The 20,272-nt window shown below is 32.1% G+C and overlaps 2 protein-coding genes across 2 annotated transcripts; both read right to left on the bottom strand.

Moving 5' to 3' along the window:
* Window positions 1-18,662: 18,662 nt before the first annotated feature.
* LOC126555610 (uncharacterized) lies at window positions 18,663-19,430 on the bottom strand. Its single transcript, XM_050210507.1, has one exon. It carries the CDS (start codon window positions 19,428-19,430, stop codon window positions 18,663-18,665), a length of 768 nt encoding a protein of 255 aa, XP_050066464.1.
* Window positions 19,431-19,476: 46 nt separating this feature from the next.
* Window positions 19,477-19,788, bottom strand: LOC114130440 (uncharacterized). Its single transcript, XM_027995416.2, has one exon. The coding sequence runs from the start codon at window positions 19,786-19,788 to the stop codon at window positions 19,477-19,479; it is 312 nt and encodes a 103-aa protein (XP_027851217.2).
* Window positions 19,789-20,272: the final 484 nt, after the last annotated feature.

The following is a 20,272-nucleotide window of genomic DNA, read 5'->3' as shown; positions in this document are numbered from 1 at the left end:
GAAATAAGTAAACATAATGTACCTTCACTGCTGCATAATATTCTTGATAATGGTGATTTTCAACGATCAATTAAGTCAGGTTTTCGGGTTTGTGGACTTTACCCTTGGAACCCTGATGCAGTAGACTATACAAAATGTACTCTAAAAGACATTCCAACTGTTATAACATCTCCATCTGCTGTATTAACACATTTAGAGTACTTGGAAAAAATAATATCTCCTGACAGACTTACTGAATTTAAAGACACACTAAAGAGGAACACTGATTGGGAGGGGGATATTTCTGCATCAGAACTTTATGATGTTTGGGTAAAATGTTTTCAAAGTGAGGAAAATCAAGATCAAACAGAAGTTTGTCCAAATATATCTCTTTCTGAAAATAATTCTTTGATAAGTCCATTGCAACAGGTAGCTGTAGAACCAAACAGAACAATAATTACACCATCTACAGGCTCTATTAAAAATTTAAATGAAGTGTTGGCTGATGTTATAAAATGGCCAGAGCCTATATCAACAACAACTAGAGCTTATAATAGAGTAAAGATGCCCAGTGTTGTAACTTCAGAAAAATGGCTTGAAATAAAAAAGGCACAAGATGATGAAAAGCAGCAAAAAGTAATGAATAAACTTAATAAAAAAAATAAGACCTTGGAAAAAAAAATGTGTGTGAAGAAATACAAGAAAAAAAATGTACTGGTAGTATCCAGTGAATCTGATTGTGAAGATGAAGTGCCTTTTGCTTCGGATAGTGACGGTATTAGTTATCATGACTTAGAAGATGAATATAATATTGGTGACTTTGTCATTGTTAAGTATGAAGACGAATTTTTTCCTGGTGTAATTAATGATACAAGTCCTACATCAGCGTTAGTTAGTGTTATGGCAATGAGTGGATCAGGATGGAAATGGCCAGATGTAGACGATGAAATTTGGTATACTTATGAGAATGTAATACAACTAATCAAACCTCCTGAAGTATCAAATTCTAGAGGGATTTGTTCTGTTTCAGAAATTCTAAAATATAGAAAGTTCTAAGTTAGGTACTTATTAATAAATAATTTAAAAATTTTCCACTAAATTAATATTAAAAGAAAAAATATTTAGGTATTGCTTTATTTTGTTTTAATATTTTAATTATGATTAGTTTTATATACATTGTTATATTTTACATTTTATTCTGGTTATATTTTGTTTTATTTAGTTTGTAAAAAAGTTAACTCATTTTTAAAAACAGTGTTACCTATCCAATATTTAATTTTAGGTATTTAAATAAAAAGACTGTTATCGTTAATACCTAGGTACATATTTATACTATAATACAATTAAAGAAATGTTATTATTACCTAAATAGTGTTGTATATAATTATTATTTTAATGAGAATGGTTTATAGTAAAGTAAAAATTGTAATCTGATGTGGCCAGAAATGGTACAAAACAATAACCACAAATAGTACAATGGTGGCTAAAACTGGTGCATTTTACTTTTTAATTTTTCTTTGAAGATCAAAAATTGTTCTTATGACTTTTTGAATTAGAACTTGTATAAATAGAAAGAATATAACATGTAGCTAGGTAAATAAATATCCAAGTTTTAAAATTTTAATTTTTACTAAAGAAAAAAAATTATCACAAATTTATTTTCTCTTAAATTGGCCAGAACTGGTACACTGACCCTACTTATATAGTATATATATTTACTATTATACTATTATTCTGAGAACTTTGTAGTTATGTAATACATTTTAAAAAAAAAAAAATTCTGATGCATGTTTTTTTGAAGGGAGATACTAAAAATTGAGATATTTTTAAATATATAGGCATCCCCTGCGAAAAAAAGTCTGTGAACGTCTTTGTGTGCATGTGCATATAATATACATGACTTATTGATAATTCCAAATTGATATTTTGTATTACAAGTTACAACAAATAATTATGATATGAATTAATAAACATTTTTAGTTTTATAAAATTTTCATAGGTACATAATATTATGTATTATATTGCCTATTATTAACAAAAATCTCATCATCGATTAATATAATGTACATTGATATCAACTCATAAATAGTGTAGTAAATTTATATAATCATAAAATATATATTGTATTTTTAAAAATAAAAGTAATACCTAGTCAAATATTTTTAATTTATAAAACATAAATTCAATCTATTTTAAAATCTGAATTTAAGCTATTTAGTATGTTTGTTTGCAATGCAATGTATTTAACTCTCCAAAGCTATCCATAATTTACTCGCTAACACAATGTCATATTTGCATAATATATTAATATATAGGTAAACAAAAAACCATTATACCAATATGTTAAAATTAAATATTAATGCTTACATATGATCTCTATAAATATAGTATTGTTTCATTAGGTAGGTTAGGTTTTTTTCAACAATATTAAACTATACTTTAATTTTTTCAAAAATGTAAAACCGTACAGTACTTGAGTTTACCAAATTTATCTTTTTACATGATGTTATATGTTGCAAGAAAAATATCCCAAAATTGACAACAGAATTAATGTGTAAAAGCATTTGTAATTTTTGAAGTACAAAATCATAAAATGTTATTGTCATGTTATTCATAATGATACCTATTTAATGTAGGAAGACCACAATTCATTAAATATTTCATTCATCACAAATTAAGTACAGATAATTCCTTTAAGATTTATACATCTATTTAACATACTTTAATTATATAAATCCAACTAAAAAATACACTGTTAACGTTTCTCAAAGTATAGTAGGTACACTTGAAATAGGTTCTCGGCAATTCATATCATACTTAGTATTTACATATATAGGTATTTTTATAATATATACTATGTACATGGACATTGTACTGTTTAGTACATAAGTCTTCTAGAGTTCTAGAAACACTTTTATGTTATACAGCACAACCAATGGTTGAAGATACATATAAAGGTTAAGCTACCGACAACAACAAAATAATATAAATGTATATACAAAGATATAATACAGTTTATTGAATCAAAAACAGTATTGTATATAGGTAAATAAATACTGAGCGTCAAATCAAACATCAACATATCGTGATTATAATATATTATGCGAACGGTATAAATGCAGTTTTGTTCCCACGCGATTTTTTCGATTTCATTTCCCCCTCCACACACACGAATACGTTTTTTAAACCACTGAATACAAAAGTCTAATAGAAAAAATTCTAGCAAATCATTATTTCGGAAGTTATGTCTATCCAAAGTTTACGATTGTACGCATTTACACGTGCATGCACGAAACGCTGTAGGTACCTACTTTGTTTCCTATGTTTGTTAACTTAAAAATAGGTACCTAATTACAATTAGTTTTTACCCCGTGACCTATACGCTTGTCACATAATTGGTTCAAATTTTATATCAATTTTTTGAGTTTTAAAACAGTACCTAAGTACGATAATTAAAATCTTTTTGCAGATTTCCATTTATGATGAAAAAAAATATAAAATTTAAAAAAAAATCAATAAGTAGTTTTTTGATGTTTTTATCGTGGATATCATTGTTCCACAATACATCTAAGTAAAAGCAATAGAATCGTTCGGCGTTCGCAATTCTAATCACACCAACCGAATTTGTGAAAAAATCGTTACGAACAGATTCCGAAATACACGTACTACGCGATTACCGACAGATCGGACGTGAAAAACACGAAACAGATGAATAAAAACAAAAACACCGAGGGAAAACGATCGGACGTATTCACACACGTTAATGCTACGAACGCAAATGACGAAAAAACGTAATCGCTAGTGATTAACGTTGCCAGAAATGATTTATACGAAAACCGTAGAATCAAGTCAAAATTATCGTACAGTACTGTACAATATAAAAATACAAAAATACCGTACTAAAATTTAGTATTAAATTCTATATTACCCATAGATAATAAAGATAATAAAGATAATCTTTGTTATTGTGGTGATAGGACGGGTTGTGTCGCACTATCAGCCAGCAACTTACGCGCCTGTTGGACGCGTGTAAGTCGAACGATCTTTCGCCTGAAATAAGGACAGGATGTTCGAAAGTAATTTCGAACTCGAGTTAATTGAAAACTACGTAGACGTAAAAAGATTTAAGAGTCGCGGGTGCGACGAGTATAAAAAATATAATAACTGTTCGACGGAACTCGAAGTGTGCAAAAAAAAAGTTCGAAAAAGCGCGACGGCGGGAGTGTCTACATTAAGATTTAAGACGACTTATCAAATCAATTTTATCATTTAAATATAATAACACTATCTTTAATTAATTTATATTGCAACATAAATGTAATTTCTTATTAGTTATTATATTGTAGGTACATGGTATTAAAATAAAAATAATAAACATCAATTAAATTAGGTACCTATAGCAATATATTATTAACAGCTAATGGTCACTTTAGTCACTTAGGTTATAATAAAATAATAAAATTACAAAACAGCAGTAAATAGTGATGTTAATAACGAAGGTGCTTACAATATTAGTAGACTTGCCTGTTTCCTAACGGTGTATAAAATAATAATAATTTATGAGTGGACTGTATTTTAACTGGTTTTAAAATGAAATAATAGAAAATAATGATATGTTGCTGACTAGTATAATATAATAATGATAAATAATATGTACACAATAAATAATAATATATGGTAACAATTTAATCAATGTGGAAATTGACAATTTCAATAATAATAATAATTACAAAAAATGAACAGTGATCTTTGCTACAATAATAACATAAGCTAATAGATGCAATAGGTATCATAAAATAAAATAACGAATAATATAATATGTAGTATAATAATAATAGTGGTGCACCACCTACCTAGGTATGGTTATGGGTTGAGCAATGCCGGAATCTGTATATAGTTAAACAAGTATACAATAAGAAAAAATAACAGGTGTGATCCCGCATATGTGCTTCAACACCGCTAACCACACAACGATTAGACACGCTGTGCTCTTAACATCCACGCACCAACAATAATAAAAATATATCCCTATTTTGGAAAAATAATATAAATACAAATATAAGACAAAAAAATACCTAATATGGAACAATATTACCAATTAATGATCCTGCAGTGGACTCGACCGTGTATGACAATATAATGAGAAATATAGAAAACGTGTTTTAATAACGGTATAATTGACTTGCTAATATTCACGCTATTAACGAATAATGAAAAAACTACCTACTTGCCAGACTCGGCTACACAAGAACGTGAAATAACTTTAAACTAGAAAGTATAACAAAAACATGTGCCTTTGTCCAGACTCGGCTGCGACAAAAGTATATAAAAAAAATAACTTTAAAAGGCTTAACAGAACGTGTTGACTGCTCGGCAGTTGCAGAAAAAGAGAGCGAATTATAAAAAATTAACCGACGACTTGGACGTAGGCCGTATTCGGGACAGTGGTGCCCGAATAGCTGTAGCTGCCAAGTCCCACTGTCACAAACATAACATAATAAATTAAAAGAAAAATTATAATAGTAATTAGAGTGCTCGAGCGCGAACAAGTGAGTTAATAAAAATAAAAAATAAAATCACAACTTGTTTGAAGTATAACTTCTATTACATTAGGTAATTAAGAAATTTTCAAATGTGTTTATAATATAAATAATAACATAATAATAAAATATAGATTAATCAACAAAGTTAGGTATTATTATTCATCATCTAAAATAAAGTCATCACTCTTTTCAATCTTATCAGTCATGGTCTTTACAGGGTACAAATTGGCAGACCTCATATAGCTATACATTTCTTTTGGAGGTTAGAAGTTGTAGCAATTGCCATTTTTTTAAAATCAATTAACTAGTCATAACAGTTGCTGAAATAGTATTAGTTATCTATTTATTTCTTGATTTAGTTTTGATACGATTTACTTTCCTGAACATTCGTTAACAGCATGCGTTTGAACGTGGCAATGATATAACTGATAATGCAAATGTAGCTAATTCGGTAAATTGTTCAGACTCTATTTTTTTTATTAGAATTCAAAATTTATTGGGTTCATTTTCATTAGTTATATCTTCAGAGAGATTGTTTAAAGATAATAACCGCCATTGGTCATCAATTATTTGTAATTGAACAGTGTTCACTATCCTGGGTCATTTTTTTGCAAAGTATATAATTTAAAACATAAACATTTCTCTTTTTAGTTGAAAGTGCATCACATGGTGTAAGAATGTTGAGTAAGGGCAGAAAGGGATCTGAAAAATCATACCTTTTTTAATTTGTACACAACTAACTTTTAAAAATTCTACACACTGTGAGTAGAAGTTTGTTACAAAATTCTGTCTTCTTTTAACAATGTCTAGTGAAATATGGTTCATTATTTTTACTACTAAAGAAATATCAGAATGTTTTAAAAATTGGTTCAAACACATTGGGTCCAATTTTGGTAAAGGAGTTCTTAAAACATTTCATCTTAGCATAAAAATAATATGTAAAAATCAGAATACATTAGGGTTGTCATTTTATAAAATACCTACATTCCCTTTTTAAAACAATATTTATTCAAAAATATATAATTCCTTAAAAGTTAAATTCAACTAAGGATCAAAAATAATACGTTAACATCGAAATTCATAACGGTTATTATTTTCTAATTAACGTTCCCATTTTAAAAAGATTTTTATTCAAAAATATATACCTCCTTAAGAGTTAAATTCAATTTATGATCAAAATATTTCTTAAACATCAGAATAATTACGGTTATAATTTTATTATAAAATAATCCCGATTTTAGAATGATTTATATTCAAAAATATATAATTCCTTAAGATTTATTTTCAGCTTACGTCCAAAATAATTCATCAACCACAGAATTTATTACAGTTTTTAAAACGATTTTCCTTCGAAAATATGGAATTCCTAAAGTGTAAAATTAAACTTAGAATCAAAAATAATTTGTAAACTACACAATTCATTACGATTATTAATTTCTTTATAATAGATTCCCATTTTAAAACGATTTTCGTTCAAAAATATAGAATTCTTTAGGATTGAAATTCACGTTAGGATCAAAAGTAATTCGTAAACCACACATTTCATTACGGTTATTATTTTCTTATAATATATTTTCATTATCATAATATCATTACGGTCAAATTCAGCTTACGACCAAAATATATTTTCATTTTCAGAGATCGATGCGGTTACTATTTTCTTATGGTACATTCCTATTTTAAAAGGATTTTCCTTCAAAAATATGGAATTGTTTAAGTGTAAAATTAAGCTTAGAATCAAAAATAATTCGTAAACTACATAATTCATTACGGTCATTAATTTCTTATAATCTATTCCCATTTTAAAACGATTTTCCATCAAATATATATAATTCCTTGAGAATTAAAATTAGGATAGAATCAAAGATAATTCGTAAACATCAAAATTCACAACGGTTATTATTTCCATAAAATACATGAACATTTTAATACGAGTTTCTGTTCTAAAATGTATTATTCCTATGGATTGATTTTTAGATTACGACCAAAGTAATTCTTCAACTTCAGGAATCAATACGGTTACTATTTCCTCATAATAGATTCCCATTTTAAAACAATTTTCCTTCAATAATATAGAATTTTTTAAAAATTAAATTCAGGTAGGATTAAAAATAATTCCTAAACCACACCATTCATTACAGTTATAATTTTCTCATAATATATTCCCATTTTAAAACGATTTTCTTTCAAAAATATGGAATTCCTTAAGTGTAAAATTAAACTTGGGATAAAGAATAATTCGTATACTACACATTTCATTACGGTCATTAATTTCTTATAAGATATTTCCATTTTAAAATGATTTTTTTTCAAAAATATATTATTCCTTATGTGTTAAATTCAGCTTACGACCAAAATATATTTTCATTTTCAGAAATCAATACGGTTACTATTTCCTTATGGTACATTCTCATTTTTAAACGAACTTTCTTCAAAAATATATTATTCCTTAAGAATTAAATTCAGGTTAAGATTGAAAATAATTCATAAATCACACAATTCATTACGGTAATCATTTTCTTATAATATATATTCCCATTTGAAAAGGATTTTTATTCAAAAATATATAATTCCTAAAGATTTTTTTTCAGTTTACAACCAAAAAAATTCTTAAACATTAGAATTCATTACGGTTATTATATTCTAATAATATATTATCATTACGATAAAATTAAGCTTACGACCAAAATATATCTTCATTTTCAGAGATCAGTACCTACTGTCGCGGTCGTTATCGCTACGGCCGTGACTGCTTATCTAAGTTCGCGAGACCGGGCAGTCTTCGATGATTCACGGTCGCCGTATATATTACTGTCATACTACTGTTATAATATATAAGTTATATTAACGTTATAATAATATATATGTGTTCCTAACGTTTATACGCGATTTGAGTTTTGTTATTCCCAACAAGACACCTACATTTGGTGCAGTCGGAAAAGGAGTCAGGTAAGTGCAAATTTTTTTTACACAATTAATTTTACGTAAATTAAAATAAATTAGCACATATCGGGTTAAAAGAACCTACATAGGTGTCCTGATCATACCGGTTCCTAATATATATTCTTATTATTGGTTGTAATAGAATATTAAGTACTTATTTAACCTAGGGTTGTAAATTTTGGCAGAATTTGCGAAAGTTAGTGTAATTCCTACAGTGCTAAATTTGAGTTCGACTATTAATAGGTTGGAAAGTACATAGTCACCAGCGATTTATGTTTATCTCGTATCTATCGTAATTTAATTAGGTAGATAATAGCAATTAATTTAATTACCACCATGGCTGGCAAGTGCATTGGTGAGTTAAATATTGTAGATATTAACCGGGAATTATCGATACGTGGTAGACCGGGGGGGTCCAAGGCTAATAAGCTCCTAGCATTAGAGGAGTATATTAGGTCTAAGGAGAACATGGATCCAAGATCAGTACGGTTTGGGGTTACTGACGCATTGTCAGCCCAGGTACCGGAAGATAATTGAACGGATGCCCAGAACAGCGGTGATGAGATCAAATCCGAAAAGGATTTGATAAATCAGTCCATGGAACAGATGTTGGATAGGTTAGAGGGGGTAGAAGCGACGGTCGACGAGCAGCAACTTACGATCGCTACACTCAGCAAGAGCGTGGAACGCTTGTAGCGGGAGTTAGCCGAAGAAAAACGTAGGTCGACCGAACAGGTGACGTAAGTAAGCTGCGCATGCGGTAGAAACACCCCCCTACCCATCTCTTCCGGAGCAAATCAATATAACCCTGACAAAAATCAAAATCGTCCTGTCAAAACTCTTGTGGTGAGTTTTGAGAGCAGATTGTTCGGAGGAAACTCCCGAACTCGAACTTTGCCCGGTGCCTCCGGTGACCAGTCCGGAGTATCCGGTGAAATATCCGGAGTCTTCGGTAATTTGTCCGGAGTGTCCGGTGGAAGTTTCGGTAGAAGTGATGGGGAAGCGTCACGGAGTAGTATCTCCGGTGAAAAACGTGTTCACTTCACGGACAGCCTGCTCATTCCTCAAAATGAGTGGAATATGACACGTGCTTCGTTACCAGAGTTTGCAGGTAAAAAGGAGGAGGATCCGGACAGGTTTTTGCTCCAGGCCGAAGCAACACTGGAAGAAACTGGTATACACATAGCTCGATGGGTGACCGTATTGGAACCACAGCTAAAAGCACAGGCAGGAACGTGGTGGGGAATCATGAGGGCTTTGAATATTCCCTGGAAAGAGTTCAAATTCGAATTCATAGAAGAGTTCAACGGGGATGAAGTATAGACAAGTCTGCAATCGGAACTGTTAAGTACCGCTCAGACCAAGGCCAAGACACTAGAAGGATATGTCTTTCACTAGTACCAGTTGTATCGGAGATTAAATCTTGGTCTGACTGAAGAAGCGGTATTGAAGACTCTGGTTGGGCTTATGTGGGATCAATTTAAGATTCATGCACATATTGAATAACTGAAATCGTTCAGTGAACTACGTGCGCTTGCACACATTTTAGATGATAGCAAAGCCGTAGTATCGGATAAGGCGGGAGAGAGCATCAGCGACCACCAAAATTAAAATGGTTGGATAGAAAAAAACTGAGCATGCTAGCAAATCCCAGGTGCCTAATCCAAGGGAACGACTGTCTTCCGGGACAAGATGTAGAGTGTGTGGTAGTCATGACCACTGGCAAGTGGCATGTCCAAAGAGGAAGTCGGAGTCGTGAAACGCCAAAACGACCGGCGGGACCGCCGGGTCCCGGCCGGCCAGGAAGTAACCGGCGGAAAAATAAAGAGTTGTCCGAAGAGAGGTAGGCAACGAAGTTCTACTTTGGCAGTTGGTAACGTTCCGGTACAGGAATCACAAATTACCAAAACTGACCCGAAGAAAAGGAACTTTGGAGCTTTACGGACCGGAGACTTGGGAAAGGGTCCGAAGAAAACGGACCAAAAGAGTTCTGGACCGGTGAAAACCGCTAAGAACGGAAATCCTCCGGAGAAAAACTTCGGTTACCCGAAGTGGACGTCCGGAGTGTGGAGTTATCCGGTGAAAACCTTGAGCCTCCAAAAAAAACACAGGAGAAAACGCCGTAGCCACCCGAGAAAACTCATTGAAAGCGATGTTTCGAAAAAGAAACCACAGTTCATGACAATGAGTCAGGCAAATGGCAAATCGACGGAGAGGTGTTCGAACCATCCGGACAAGAAGTATGGAAAATCAAATAGGATCGCAAATAATCCGGACAAAAGTGAAGATCCCACCGTGGTGTGTGATTTTTCCGAGGAAAATGTCCCGGACAGTACGTCGAGTGATGCGGAACAAGATGAGTTAAGACAGCAGTTGTTACTGTGTCCGGTCACATCCGAAGATTTTCCCGAAGAAATAGTTCCTTATCCACGGACAATTTTCAAGAGTTCTAACTTCAGAAATCAATATGATTCGTAAACCACAGAATTTATTACAGTTATAATTTTTTTTATAATATATTCCATTTTAAAACGATTTTCCTTCAGTAATATGGAATTCATTAAGTGTGAAATGCAACTTAGGATCAAAAACGATTCGTAAACCACAGAATTTATTATAGTTATAATTTTTCTTATAATTTATTCCTATTTAAAAACAATTTTCCTTCAAAAATATGGAATTCCTTCAGTGTTAAATACAACTTAGGATCAAAAACGATTCTTAAACCTCAGAATTTATTACAGTTATAATTTTTTTATGATATATTCCATTTTAAAACTATTTTCCTTCAGTAATATGGAATTCCTTAAGTATTATATTAAACATAGGATCTGTTAGGGCTTAATCAAATTCAAATAATTTAATTCCCCAGCCCAACAACATATATTATAATTAAGTAGCTGTTTTTACATATTTACTAAGTTCCTATACTTTAATATAATTATATTAATTATTATACAGTCCACTACTTTGTTATCAATATCATGTTATCATATTATTATTATTATTATTATTATTATTATTATCAGTTCATATGTGATACGAAATATATTATACTTTTTTATTATCTGTATCATGCAGAGAATCAACGAAAAACCATGTATTCGTTATTATGTAGCATCAAATTTAATATTCAACGTGCAGGTATGTATAAAACAGTAGCAATACATAATCTCTGGTGTGTGTGTGACTGATAAGCGCAATCAGTGGGTTGCCATATCACACACCAGTGGATTGTTATAAGCGTTACTAGCTTCCAATGAGTAACGTGAGCCGGACATAACCATAAGGCCATTTCTTTACTTACTTTTTCTGCTGCGCTCGTCGGAGACGCACGCACCACGCACGGCAGGCTGTATGTATTGTGTGACCGTTAGGTACTCACTGGAATCACGTTTTTGAATTTATGTCCTCAATGTAAATTCATCATAACCACACATCGTCACTCATCTCATTTTGTATTTATTTTTGTCGAAGTCTTCTATAAGTATCGTTCAGTATAAATCTGTGCAAGCATTTATCATTTTTTCCCAACTTCAGGGCGGTGAAATATACTTACAGAAGCACGTGAATTGCATGCTATTGTCCAGTGAATTTTTCGTTAGAGCTGGTGGTTTAATTGTCGTACGTCTCGGAAACGCCACATATTTTTTTCTATTATACTCTTTTTTTTTATTGTGCAATACATGCGTTCCGAGGCGATAGCGTTTTTGGTTCAAAGCCGTTAACAGACATCAACTCATCAGGTAATTTGGCTGACGAGCTATATTATTATGTTATATTACATTATATATTGTTTATCTGTGCTGCCAAGCCAAAATAAATATTGTTATACTATTATACACTTAGCCAAATAAGCGTTGGTCAATACAACTTCAAGAATTTAATCTACAAATCAAATATATCAGGGGCAAAGACAATAATGGAGCAGATACATTAACCCGATATGTACAAGCCGAAGAAGATCAAATACAAACCAACCAACAAGTGATCATCAATCAACTAGTAGCAACACATTATAACAAAAAATTACGTCAGCAATTTAAAAAATGATTTAAATTACAGCAAGAAGTTAGTAAAATAATCAAAATCAAACAACGTATTGAACGCGGTGAAAAATTACCATATCAAATATACAATGGGTTGATATTTCATACTCATAGTAACAAGAGCAGCCCGATAATGATTCCTGAATTTATGGCATCATTATTAGTAAGAGAGGTACATGAATAATATGGTCACTGTGGTACTACTAAAGTATACCAGCAACTTAAAAAAAAAATTATCAATTATGCCACATGATGAAAACCATCAAACGAGTTACACAAACATGTGATCTTTGTCAAAAGAGTAAGATATACAACAAAAGAACCAGGGGACCACTAATATCAAATATACCCTCGAGACCACATGCGATGGTATCATTGGATTTGATAGGACCACTACCGACGGGACAGTTGGGTGCAAAATACCTACTAGTAATGTTGGATGTATTTGCAAAATACATACAGATTTACACAATACGCAAAGCAACAGCCAATAGTATACTCAGCAAAATAGAAAAGCATTATATACCGGCATGCGGTAAGTTTAAGAAAATTCTAACAGACAATGGCACATATTTCCACAGTAAACAATGGACAGAGAGATTGAACAGTCTCCGCATCAAGGTCTTACGTACAACGACCTATTATCCTGAAGGGAACCCAGTAGAAAGAGCAAACCGCGAAATAGGGCGAATGTTACGGATTTATTGTCACAGCAAACATACCAAATGGGTATCATACATAAAAAAATCGAATTTTGAATAAACAACACCACCCATTCAACAACGGGATACACTCCGCAAGCAATTATGGGCAAAACATGTAATCCCATAACACTTCAACAATATTGATGGACTTCCCCGAAGAAGGTCAAGGCGAAGACACCGAAGTGATCATACAACTTGCATACAAGAAAATGAAGAGGATGACACAACTGCGTAATCAAGGGTTGGACAAAGGAAAAACATTCATACAATACACTATAGGTCAACAAATACTGGTCAAAGAACATAGACTTTCTTCGGCACAAGATCACGAAATCAAGAAACTTTTTTTATTATACCGTGGACCATACACAATTATTGAAATAAAAAAAAAAATAACACGGTGGTAGTACTTGAAGAAAAGAAGTCAACCACTTATAATATGCAAAAATATATTAAACCCTAAACACCAGTATATCACCTGATATGATCCCCAAGGATAATGGTGATACACAACGGCGATAATAATATAATAATAATAATAATAAAAAATATATATATATTTATATGTATATATATATTTGTGTTATATATATGTGACGGTAAAGGGATAGAAGGTTAATAACTATAAATAAAATAATTCATATCTCTAATTATTGATGTTTCAAGCAATTATCGTGGAACAAAACAAATTAACTATGGTGTCGTTATTCGGTGAAGATCTCTATGAATGATGAAGAGGTCATACAGTTTCAACAGAATATGAAACGCCGAATCCATGACGCATTTGGATCAGATAATGAATCTGCTGAAAATTCCGACATCTTAGAAATCGAATACACGGATATAAACGATGACGAAAAAGGTATAGGGCATCAACATATAATTCCTCCGGATACTAGGGATAACAACAAGGACAAGCCGAAGAACTTTCATGAAGCTAAACACATGACCACTCAATCTGTTAGAAGATTACAAGTGATACAAAGAAGAGAAAAAACGGTGGATCAGAAGAAGGCTCTAGCTCAGTATCAAAGACAAATAGCTGCCAGGATTACTAAATGTCAAATACAAAACTATGTACGGCTACATGACTCAATCGTATTAACCAACAAATTCGGTCAACCAGTGAAACTTGGCGAAAACAACCTTGTGAAAGACGAAAACAAGATGATTCAAGAAGCGAATAAGGCTATACACGGCAAAAATATTATAGAAACTATTATGCAATTTATACCCCACCAACCAGAAAAAACGAAGAAAGCACTTGAACCCGAGCAGGAGGAACCAGTCGAACAAATCCATCAATCAACCACCATGGATACTATCTGTAAGATTCCCGGGAATCCTACTACTACCATGAAGCGAAAAGAGAGGAGGCAGAAGTGGTATCAGCAGAAAGTATCGAAATCATCATGAACGGCATGTATCAACACCATATTCACCTTAGCAGTATCATTGTATTTTTTTTCTTTTTTTTTTTAAAAAATAATTTAAGCGTTACGTGTTTCTTTTATTATCATCTTTGATTTGTCTTGTTTTCATGTATATATGTAGTTCAAAAGAGACAATAAAAGAAAAGGGGACTATGTAACGATAATTTTCTGTACATAACTATTATTTTCACACAATAAGTCATATTTATTACAATAGAGCGCGCTTCCCCGCCGCAGTAGTTGATCCATAACGTCTTTCCGTATGTAGAGTAACTTACTCTACATACGGCCAGTAGAGCCCATAGGTAATGCATATAAGGGACCTGATTGCGCTACCCAAAACGCAATGTTCTTACGACTTGAAAACCTAGTCAAAATTCTTACGGAATAATGGGCTGTCTGGTTGGTAGTAGGCATCGCTTTGCCGCCTATTAAATAGGCCGGTTAGCGGAGCTACAACTACTTTGCCGGGTCCACTTAAGAATAGGCTGAGGCGATCAAGTCGAGTATTAATTCTCCGTAAATTACGCGAACGTGATACCTGCTATAGTCGTCGTATCGGTATCGACCGTCGCTCAGTTTCTAATACGTAAGTGTGTGTGGGTGTGTATTTTCCGCTCCGAGCGGTTGACATCCCGTCAGGCTGTTAGCACAAATGTCAAATACCATACGTACGAAATTAAACAGTGTAACCGCCGCTACACGCAATTCAAGGTCGTGATTACGCTCACAGCTATACCCGTGTTATCTTAACACCCAACGTACCAGCTGATAATTGTGAGTACCTAGAAAACTATTATATGAATGACAATTTCTGTTACGATCATTATCCGATTAATAGATATATGTATTACTTCATAATAGTTCATATTATATTCAAAATATATATATATATACTTAAATATAATTCAACATTAAAATCGCGTATTGATTTTATATAAATAATATTATACGCCGTATCGTATAACATTTTATTACACCACCTTTATATTGTATTCAATCATAATGATGTTAAATAATATGTAAAATATTGTTTTGTGATTAATATTATAAATAATGAAGAATCTTATTATTATTCAATCAAATTTTGTTCTCATAAGAACTGGCGCCCAAAACACCGATTACAAAATGAAAGACTCCCGTATTAAAAAAGTTTTCCTTAAAAAATATGGAATTGCTTTTATATTATATTAAATATAGGATCAAAAAAATTCTTAAACTACACAATTCATTACGGTTATAAAATCCATTTAATTTATAAATTTATTCCCATTTTAAAACGATTTTCCTTCAAAAATATAGAATTCCTTAGAAATAAAATTCAGCTTACGACCAATATAATTCTTTAATATCAGAAATCAATACGGATTACTACCTACGGGATAACCATATTAAAACGATTTTTCATCAAAAAAAAGAAAATCCCTAAGTGTATTATTAAACAAAGGATCAAAAATAATTCGTTAATCACAGAATTTATTACAGTTATAATTCTTCTTATAATATATTCCCATTTTAAAACAATATTCCTTCAAAAATATGGAATTCCTTAAGTATTATATTAAACATAAGATCAAAAAAAATTCTTGCACTACACAATTCATTAAGTTTATTAAATTCATTTAATTTATTCCCATTTTATAACGATTTACCTTCAAAAATATGGAATTCCTTAAGTGTAAAATACAACTTAAAATCTTTAGGAACTTAGGAAAAAAAAGTAAAATCATCTTATTAATATGTATGTAAATGTAACAATTCAATTAAAATTTGCTTATACCAAATTAAATTTTCATTTTTAACAGTTGAAATAATAACCAATTGATCAATGTTAAATGTAGTGTAGTTGAAATATAACATTTTCAACATTATTATATCATGAAATGTAAAATATAGTAAAATCTTCTTTTTAATATGTATGAAACCGTAACAATTCAATTTAAATTTGCTTATACCAAATTAAATTTTCATTATTAACAGTTTAAGCTATAACCAAATAATCATTGTTAAATGATGTTTAATTATAATATAACATTTTGAATATTATTATAACATCAAATGTGAAAAAAAGTAAAATCATATCATTAATATGTATGTAAACGTACCAAGTTCACTGTTGATACCGTAGGAGCCTACAATAATAGTAGGCTGGCCTGTTTATTAACGGTGGATAATATAATAGTAATTTTATGGAGTGGACTGTACTTTTTTTATAATAAATTAATGGAAAATAATAATATGTTAACTGAGGTATAATATAATAATGCAACAAAAAAACATGTCACAATAAATAAATAATAATTACAAATAAAAAACAAAGTGCTCTTGCTACAAATTACAATAATAAAATGCAATATAATAAATGAAATATAACAAATGCAATATAATAAATAATAAATAACCAAAAAAAAGTATAATATGGTATAAGAATAATAATGATAGTGGTGCACCACCTACCTAAGTATGGTTATGGGTTGAGCAATGCCGGGATCCGTAGTTAAAAGGTATACAATAAGAAGATAACAGGTGTGATCCCGCACATGTGCTTCAACACCACTAACCATACACCGACTAGACACGGAGATCAATAGAATAAAAACCAATAATAATTACGAACGCTGCTCTTAGCCGCCACGCGCCAGCAATAATAAGATATCCCTAATTGAAAAAAGAATAGTATAATACAAATATAAGAAAATTATATATGGAACAATATTACCAAATAAAAATGATCCTGCAGTGTACTCGACCGTATAATATATAATGAAAACCACTTGCCAGACTCGGCTGCGCAAGAACGTGAAAAACTTTTTATTTTGACAAAGTATAAAACAACATGTGACTTTGCCCAGACTCGGCTGCGACAAAGTAACATGAAAATAATAAAAATTTTGAACTAACGTGTATACTGCTCGGCAGTTGCGGTAAAAGAGAATGCATTATAAAAATTAACCGACGACTAGGACGTACTTGGGACAGTGGTGCCCGAACAGCTGTTGCTGCCAAGTCCCACTGTCACCAACATAATAAATTAAGAATAAATAATAATAATAATACGATTGTTCGAGCGCGAACATACTCCCCACCTTGAAAGAACAGTCTTTCAAGATTTGCTAGGCTTAATATAAAGAAAAATATAATAATAAAAATAAAATAACAAAAAAAAAATAGTTGTAGAAAATGCTGCTAGTTGACAAGGCCTGAAGAATAGCAATTAATGGACAGGGGTCCCAAAGTCTTGCTCGTCCTCAGCGGTGGGTAGAAGAGCAAGTTTGGTGACTGGACGCTTCATTGTGGTTCTGCTAGAAGTTTGAACGGTCACTACTCGAACTATTCCGTCGGATCCAGGGTGGGTTTGAGTGATGCGCACCAGCTTCCATTTTAATGGAGGGATGTTGTCTTCGCGAAGGATAGCTAGGTCACCAACAGCCAAATTGCGACATGGTTTTGTCCATTTTCCACGTTTTTGCAACTGTGGCAGATACTCCTTGCTCCACCTTGACCAGAATAATTGTGCCTTTGCTTTTATTATATCAAATCTCCTCAACCGGTTTTCGGGAAATGCAGCTATGTCAGGTTCTGGTGGAAACAACCCTGGTCCTCATATTAGAAAATGATTAGGTGTGAGAGGTCTAGAGTTTAGAACCATCTTAATTCTGCAAAGTAGTGTAGTTACTTCTTCAAAATTTAACAGTACGCTATGACATATCTTATATAGATGAGTTTTTGCAGACTTCACTGCAGCTTCCTAGATACCACCATGGTGGGGCGCTGCCGGACAAATAAAATGCCATTGAATACCTTGACTAGATAAGGTGTCTTCAATGATTGACTTTCCCTTCTGCTTTTTGAACATGTCAGTCAAATTCTTGTTAGCGCCAACAAAATTGGCCCCTTTGTCACTATAAATATGTGAGCACATACCACGACGTGACATAAATCGGTGTAGGGCTGCTAAAAATGCTTCAGTTGACAGATTTGAAACTAGTTCCAAGTGAATGGCTCTAGTGACTAGGCAGACAAACACTGCATATAGGACTTAATTGATGTGACCCTCCGGACACCACTTTTTATGTGTACTGGTCCACAAAAGTCAATGCCTGTCCGAGCAAACGGCCTTTCTACAGTTACTCTTTCTCGTGGAAGATTTGCCATGAATGGTTGCATAGTGGTAGGTTTGTATCTGAAGCAAGTTATACATTTATGAACAGTCATGTGTGATATATTTCTGCCCCGCAATGGCCAATAACTAAGGTGCATATGAGATAATAATGCTTGAGGACCAGCATGCAATAATTGAATATGTTCATATTTGAATAATAATTGAGTAATCTTGTGGTGTGATGGTAAAACAATAGGAAACTTTGCATTTTCAGTTAATGAGGAGTTTGATAATCGGCCTCCAACCCGGATAATATGCTTGGAATCTAAGTATGGATTCAATAATTTCAGTTTGCTTTTCGGGGAAACTAAATTCCCCTTACTCAGCGCACTTAGTTCATCTTGGAATGATAAAGCTTGAACTTGACGAAGCCATACAAGCTTGGCTGCCTCAATTTCAACTGCTGTCAGTGGTCCAGACTGCCGTGACTGTTGAGTTTTGAATGATAATGAATTGTTGCGGAACCGCAGTATGAAAGCGGTGATTCGTATAAGCGGCAGCAACTCAGAAAATTTATTTAATATGGTATTTTCTTCTTGAGCCGTTGTCACCAACGCGAGATTGATTTGGCGGACTTCTGGTATTTCTTCATCAACTGATGGTTGTACTAGCCACATGTTATAGTCCATTGAGAGCCACGTTGGACAACACCACCATAGTTTCTCATTGTTGAAGATTTGACACTGTTACACCACGGGAGATTAAGTCTGCTGGATTGCAGTCGGTGGGAACGTGGTACCACTGCTCACTGTCGGAATTATCTAAAATTTGCGCTACCCGTTTTGACACATATGATTTTAATGGCTGCTTACTGTTGATCCACGATATCACAACTATGGAGTCAGACCACAAGAAAATGTCAAACTCATGAATATTTATATCAAGTCTTTCGAATTCGGTTTTAACATCAGTGATAAGCTCGGCCAGTAATACTGCTCCACATAACTCCAGACGGGGTTTGGTGGTTGGGTGCATTGGCGCGACTTGTTAATAATAAGTTATGTTTTAATTTCTAACAGTTGAAACTATAACAAATTAATCATTGTTAAATAAAGTTTAATTATAATATAAATTTTTGATCATTATTATAATATTAAATGTAAAAAAATGTAAAATCATATTATTAATATGTATGTAATCGTACCAAGTTCATTTTAATTTGTTAATAATAAGTTGTGTTTTCTTTTTTAACAGATGAAATTATAACCAATTGATTAATGTGAAATGTAGTGTAATTGAAATATAACTTTTTCAACATTATTATATCATTAAATGTAAAAAATAGTAAAATCTTCTTTTTAATATGTATGTAACCCTACTAAAACCACTATATATTTGCTAATACCAAATTAAATTTTCATTATTAAAAGTTCAAACTAAAACAAGTTGATCATTGTTAAATGTAGATTAATTATAATATAACTTTTTCAACATTATAATAATATAAAATGTAAAAAAT

The sequence above is a fragment of the Aphis gossypii genome, unplaced genomic scaffold (assembly GCF_020184175.1).
Source record: "Aphis gossypii isolate Hap1 unplaced genomic scaffold, ASM2018417v2 Contig00943, whole genome shotgun sequence".
Classification (NCBI taxonomy): Eukaryota; Metazoa; Arthropoda; class Insecta; order Hemiptera; family Aphididae; genus Aphis; species Aphis gossypii.
Note: the sequence above shows the minus strand (reverse complement) of the source record. Positions and strands in the feature narration are given on the sequence as shown.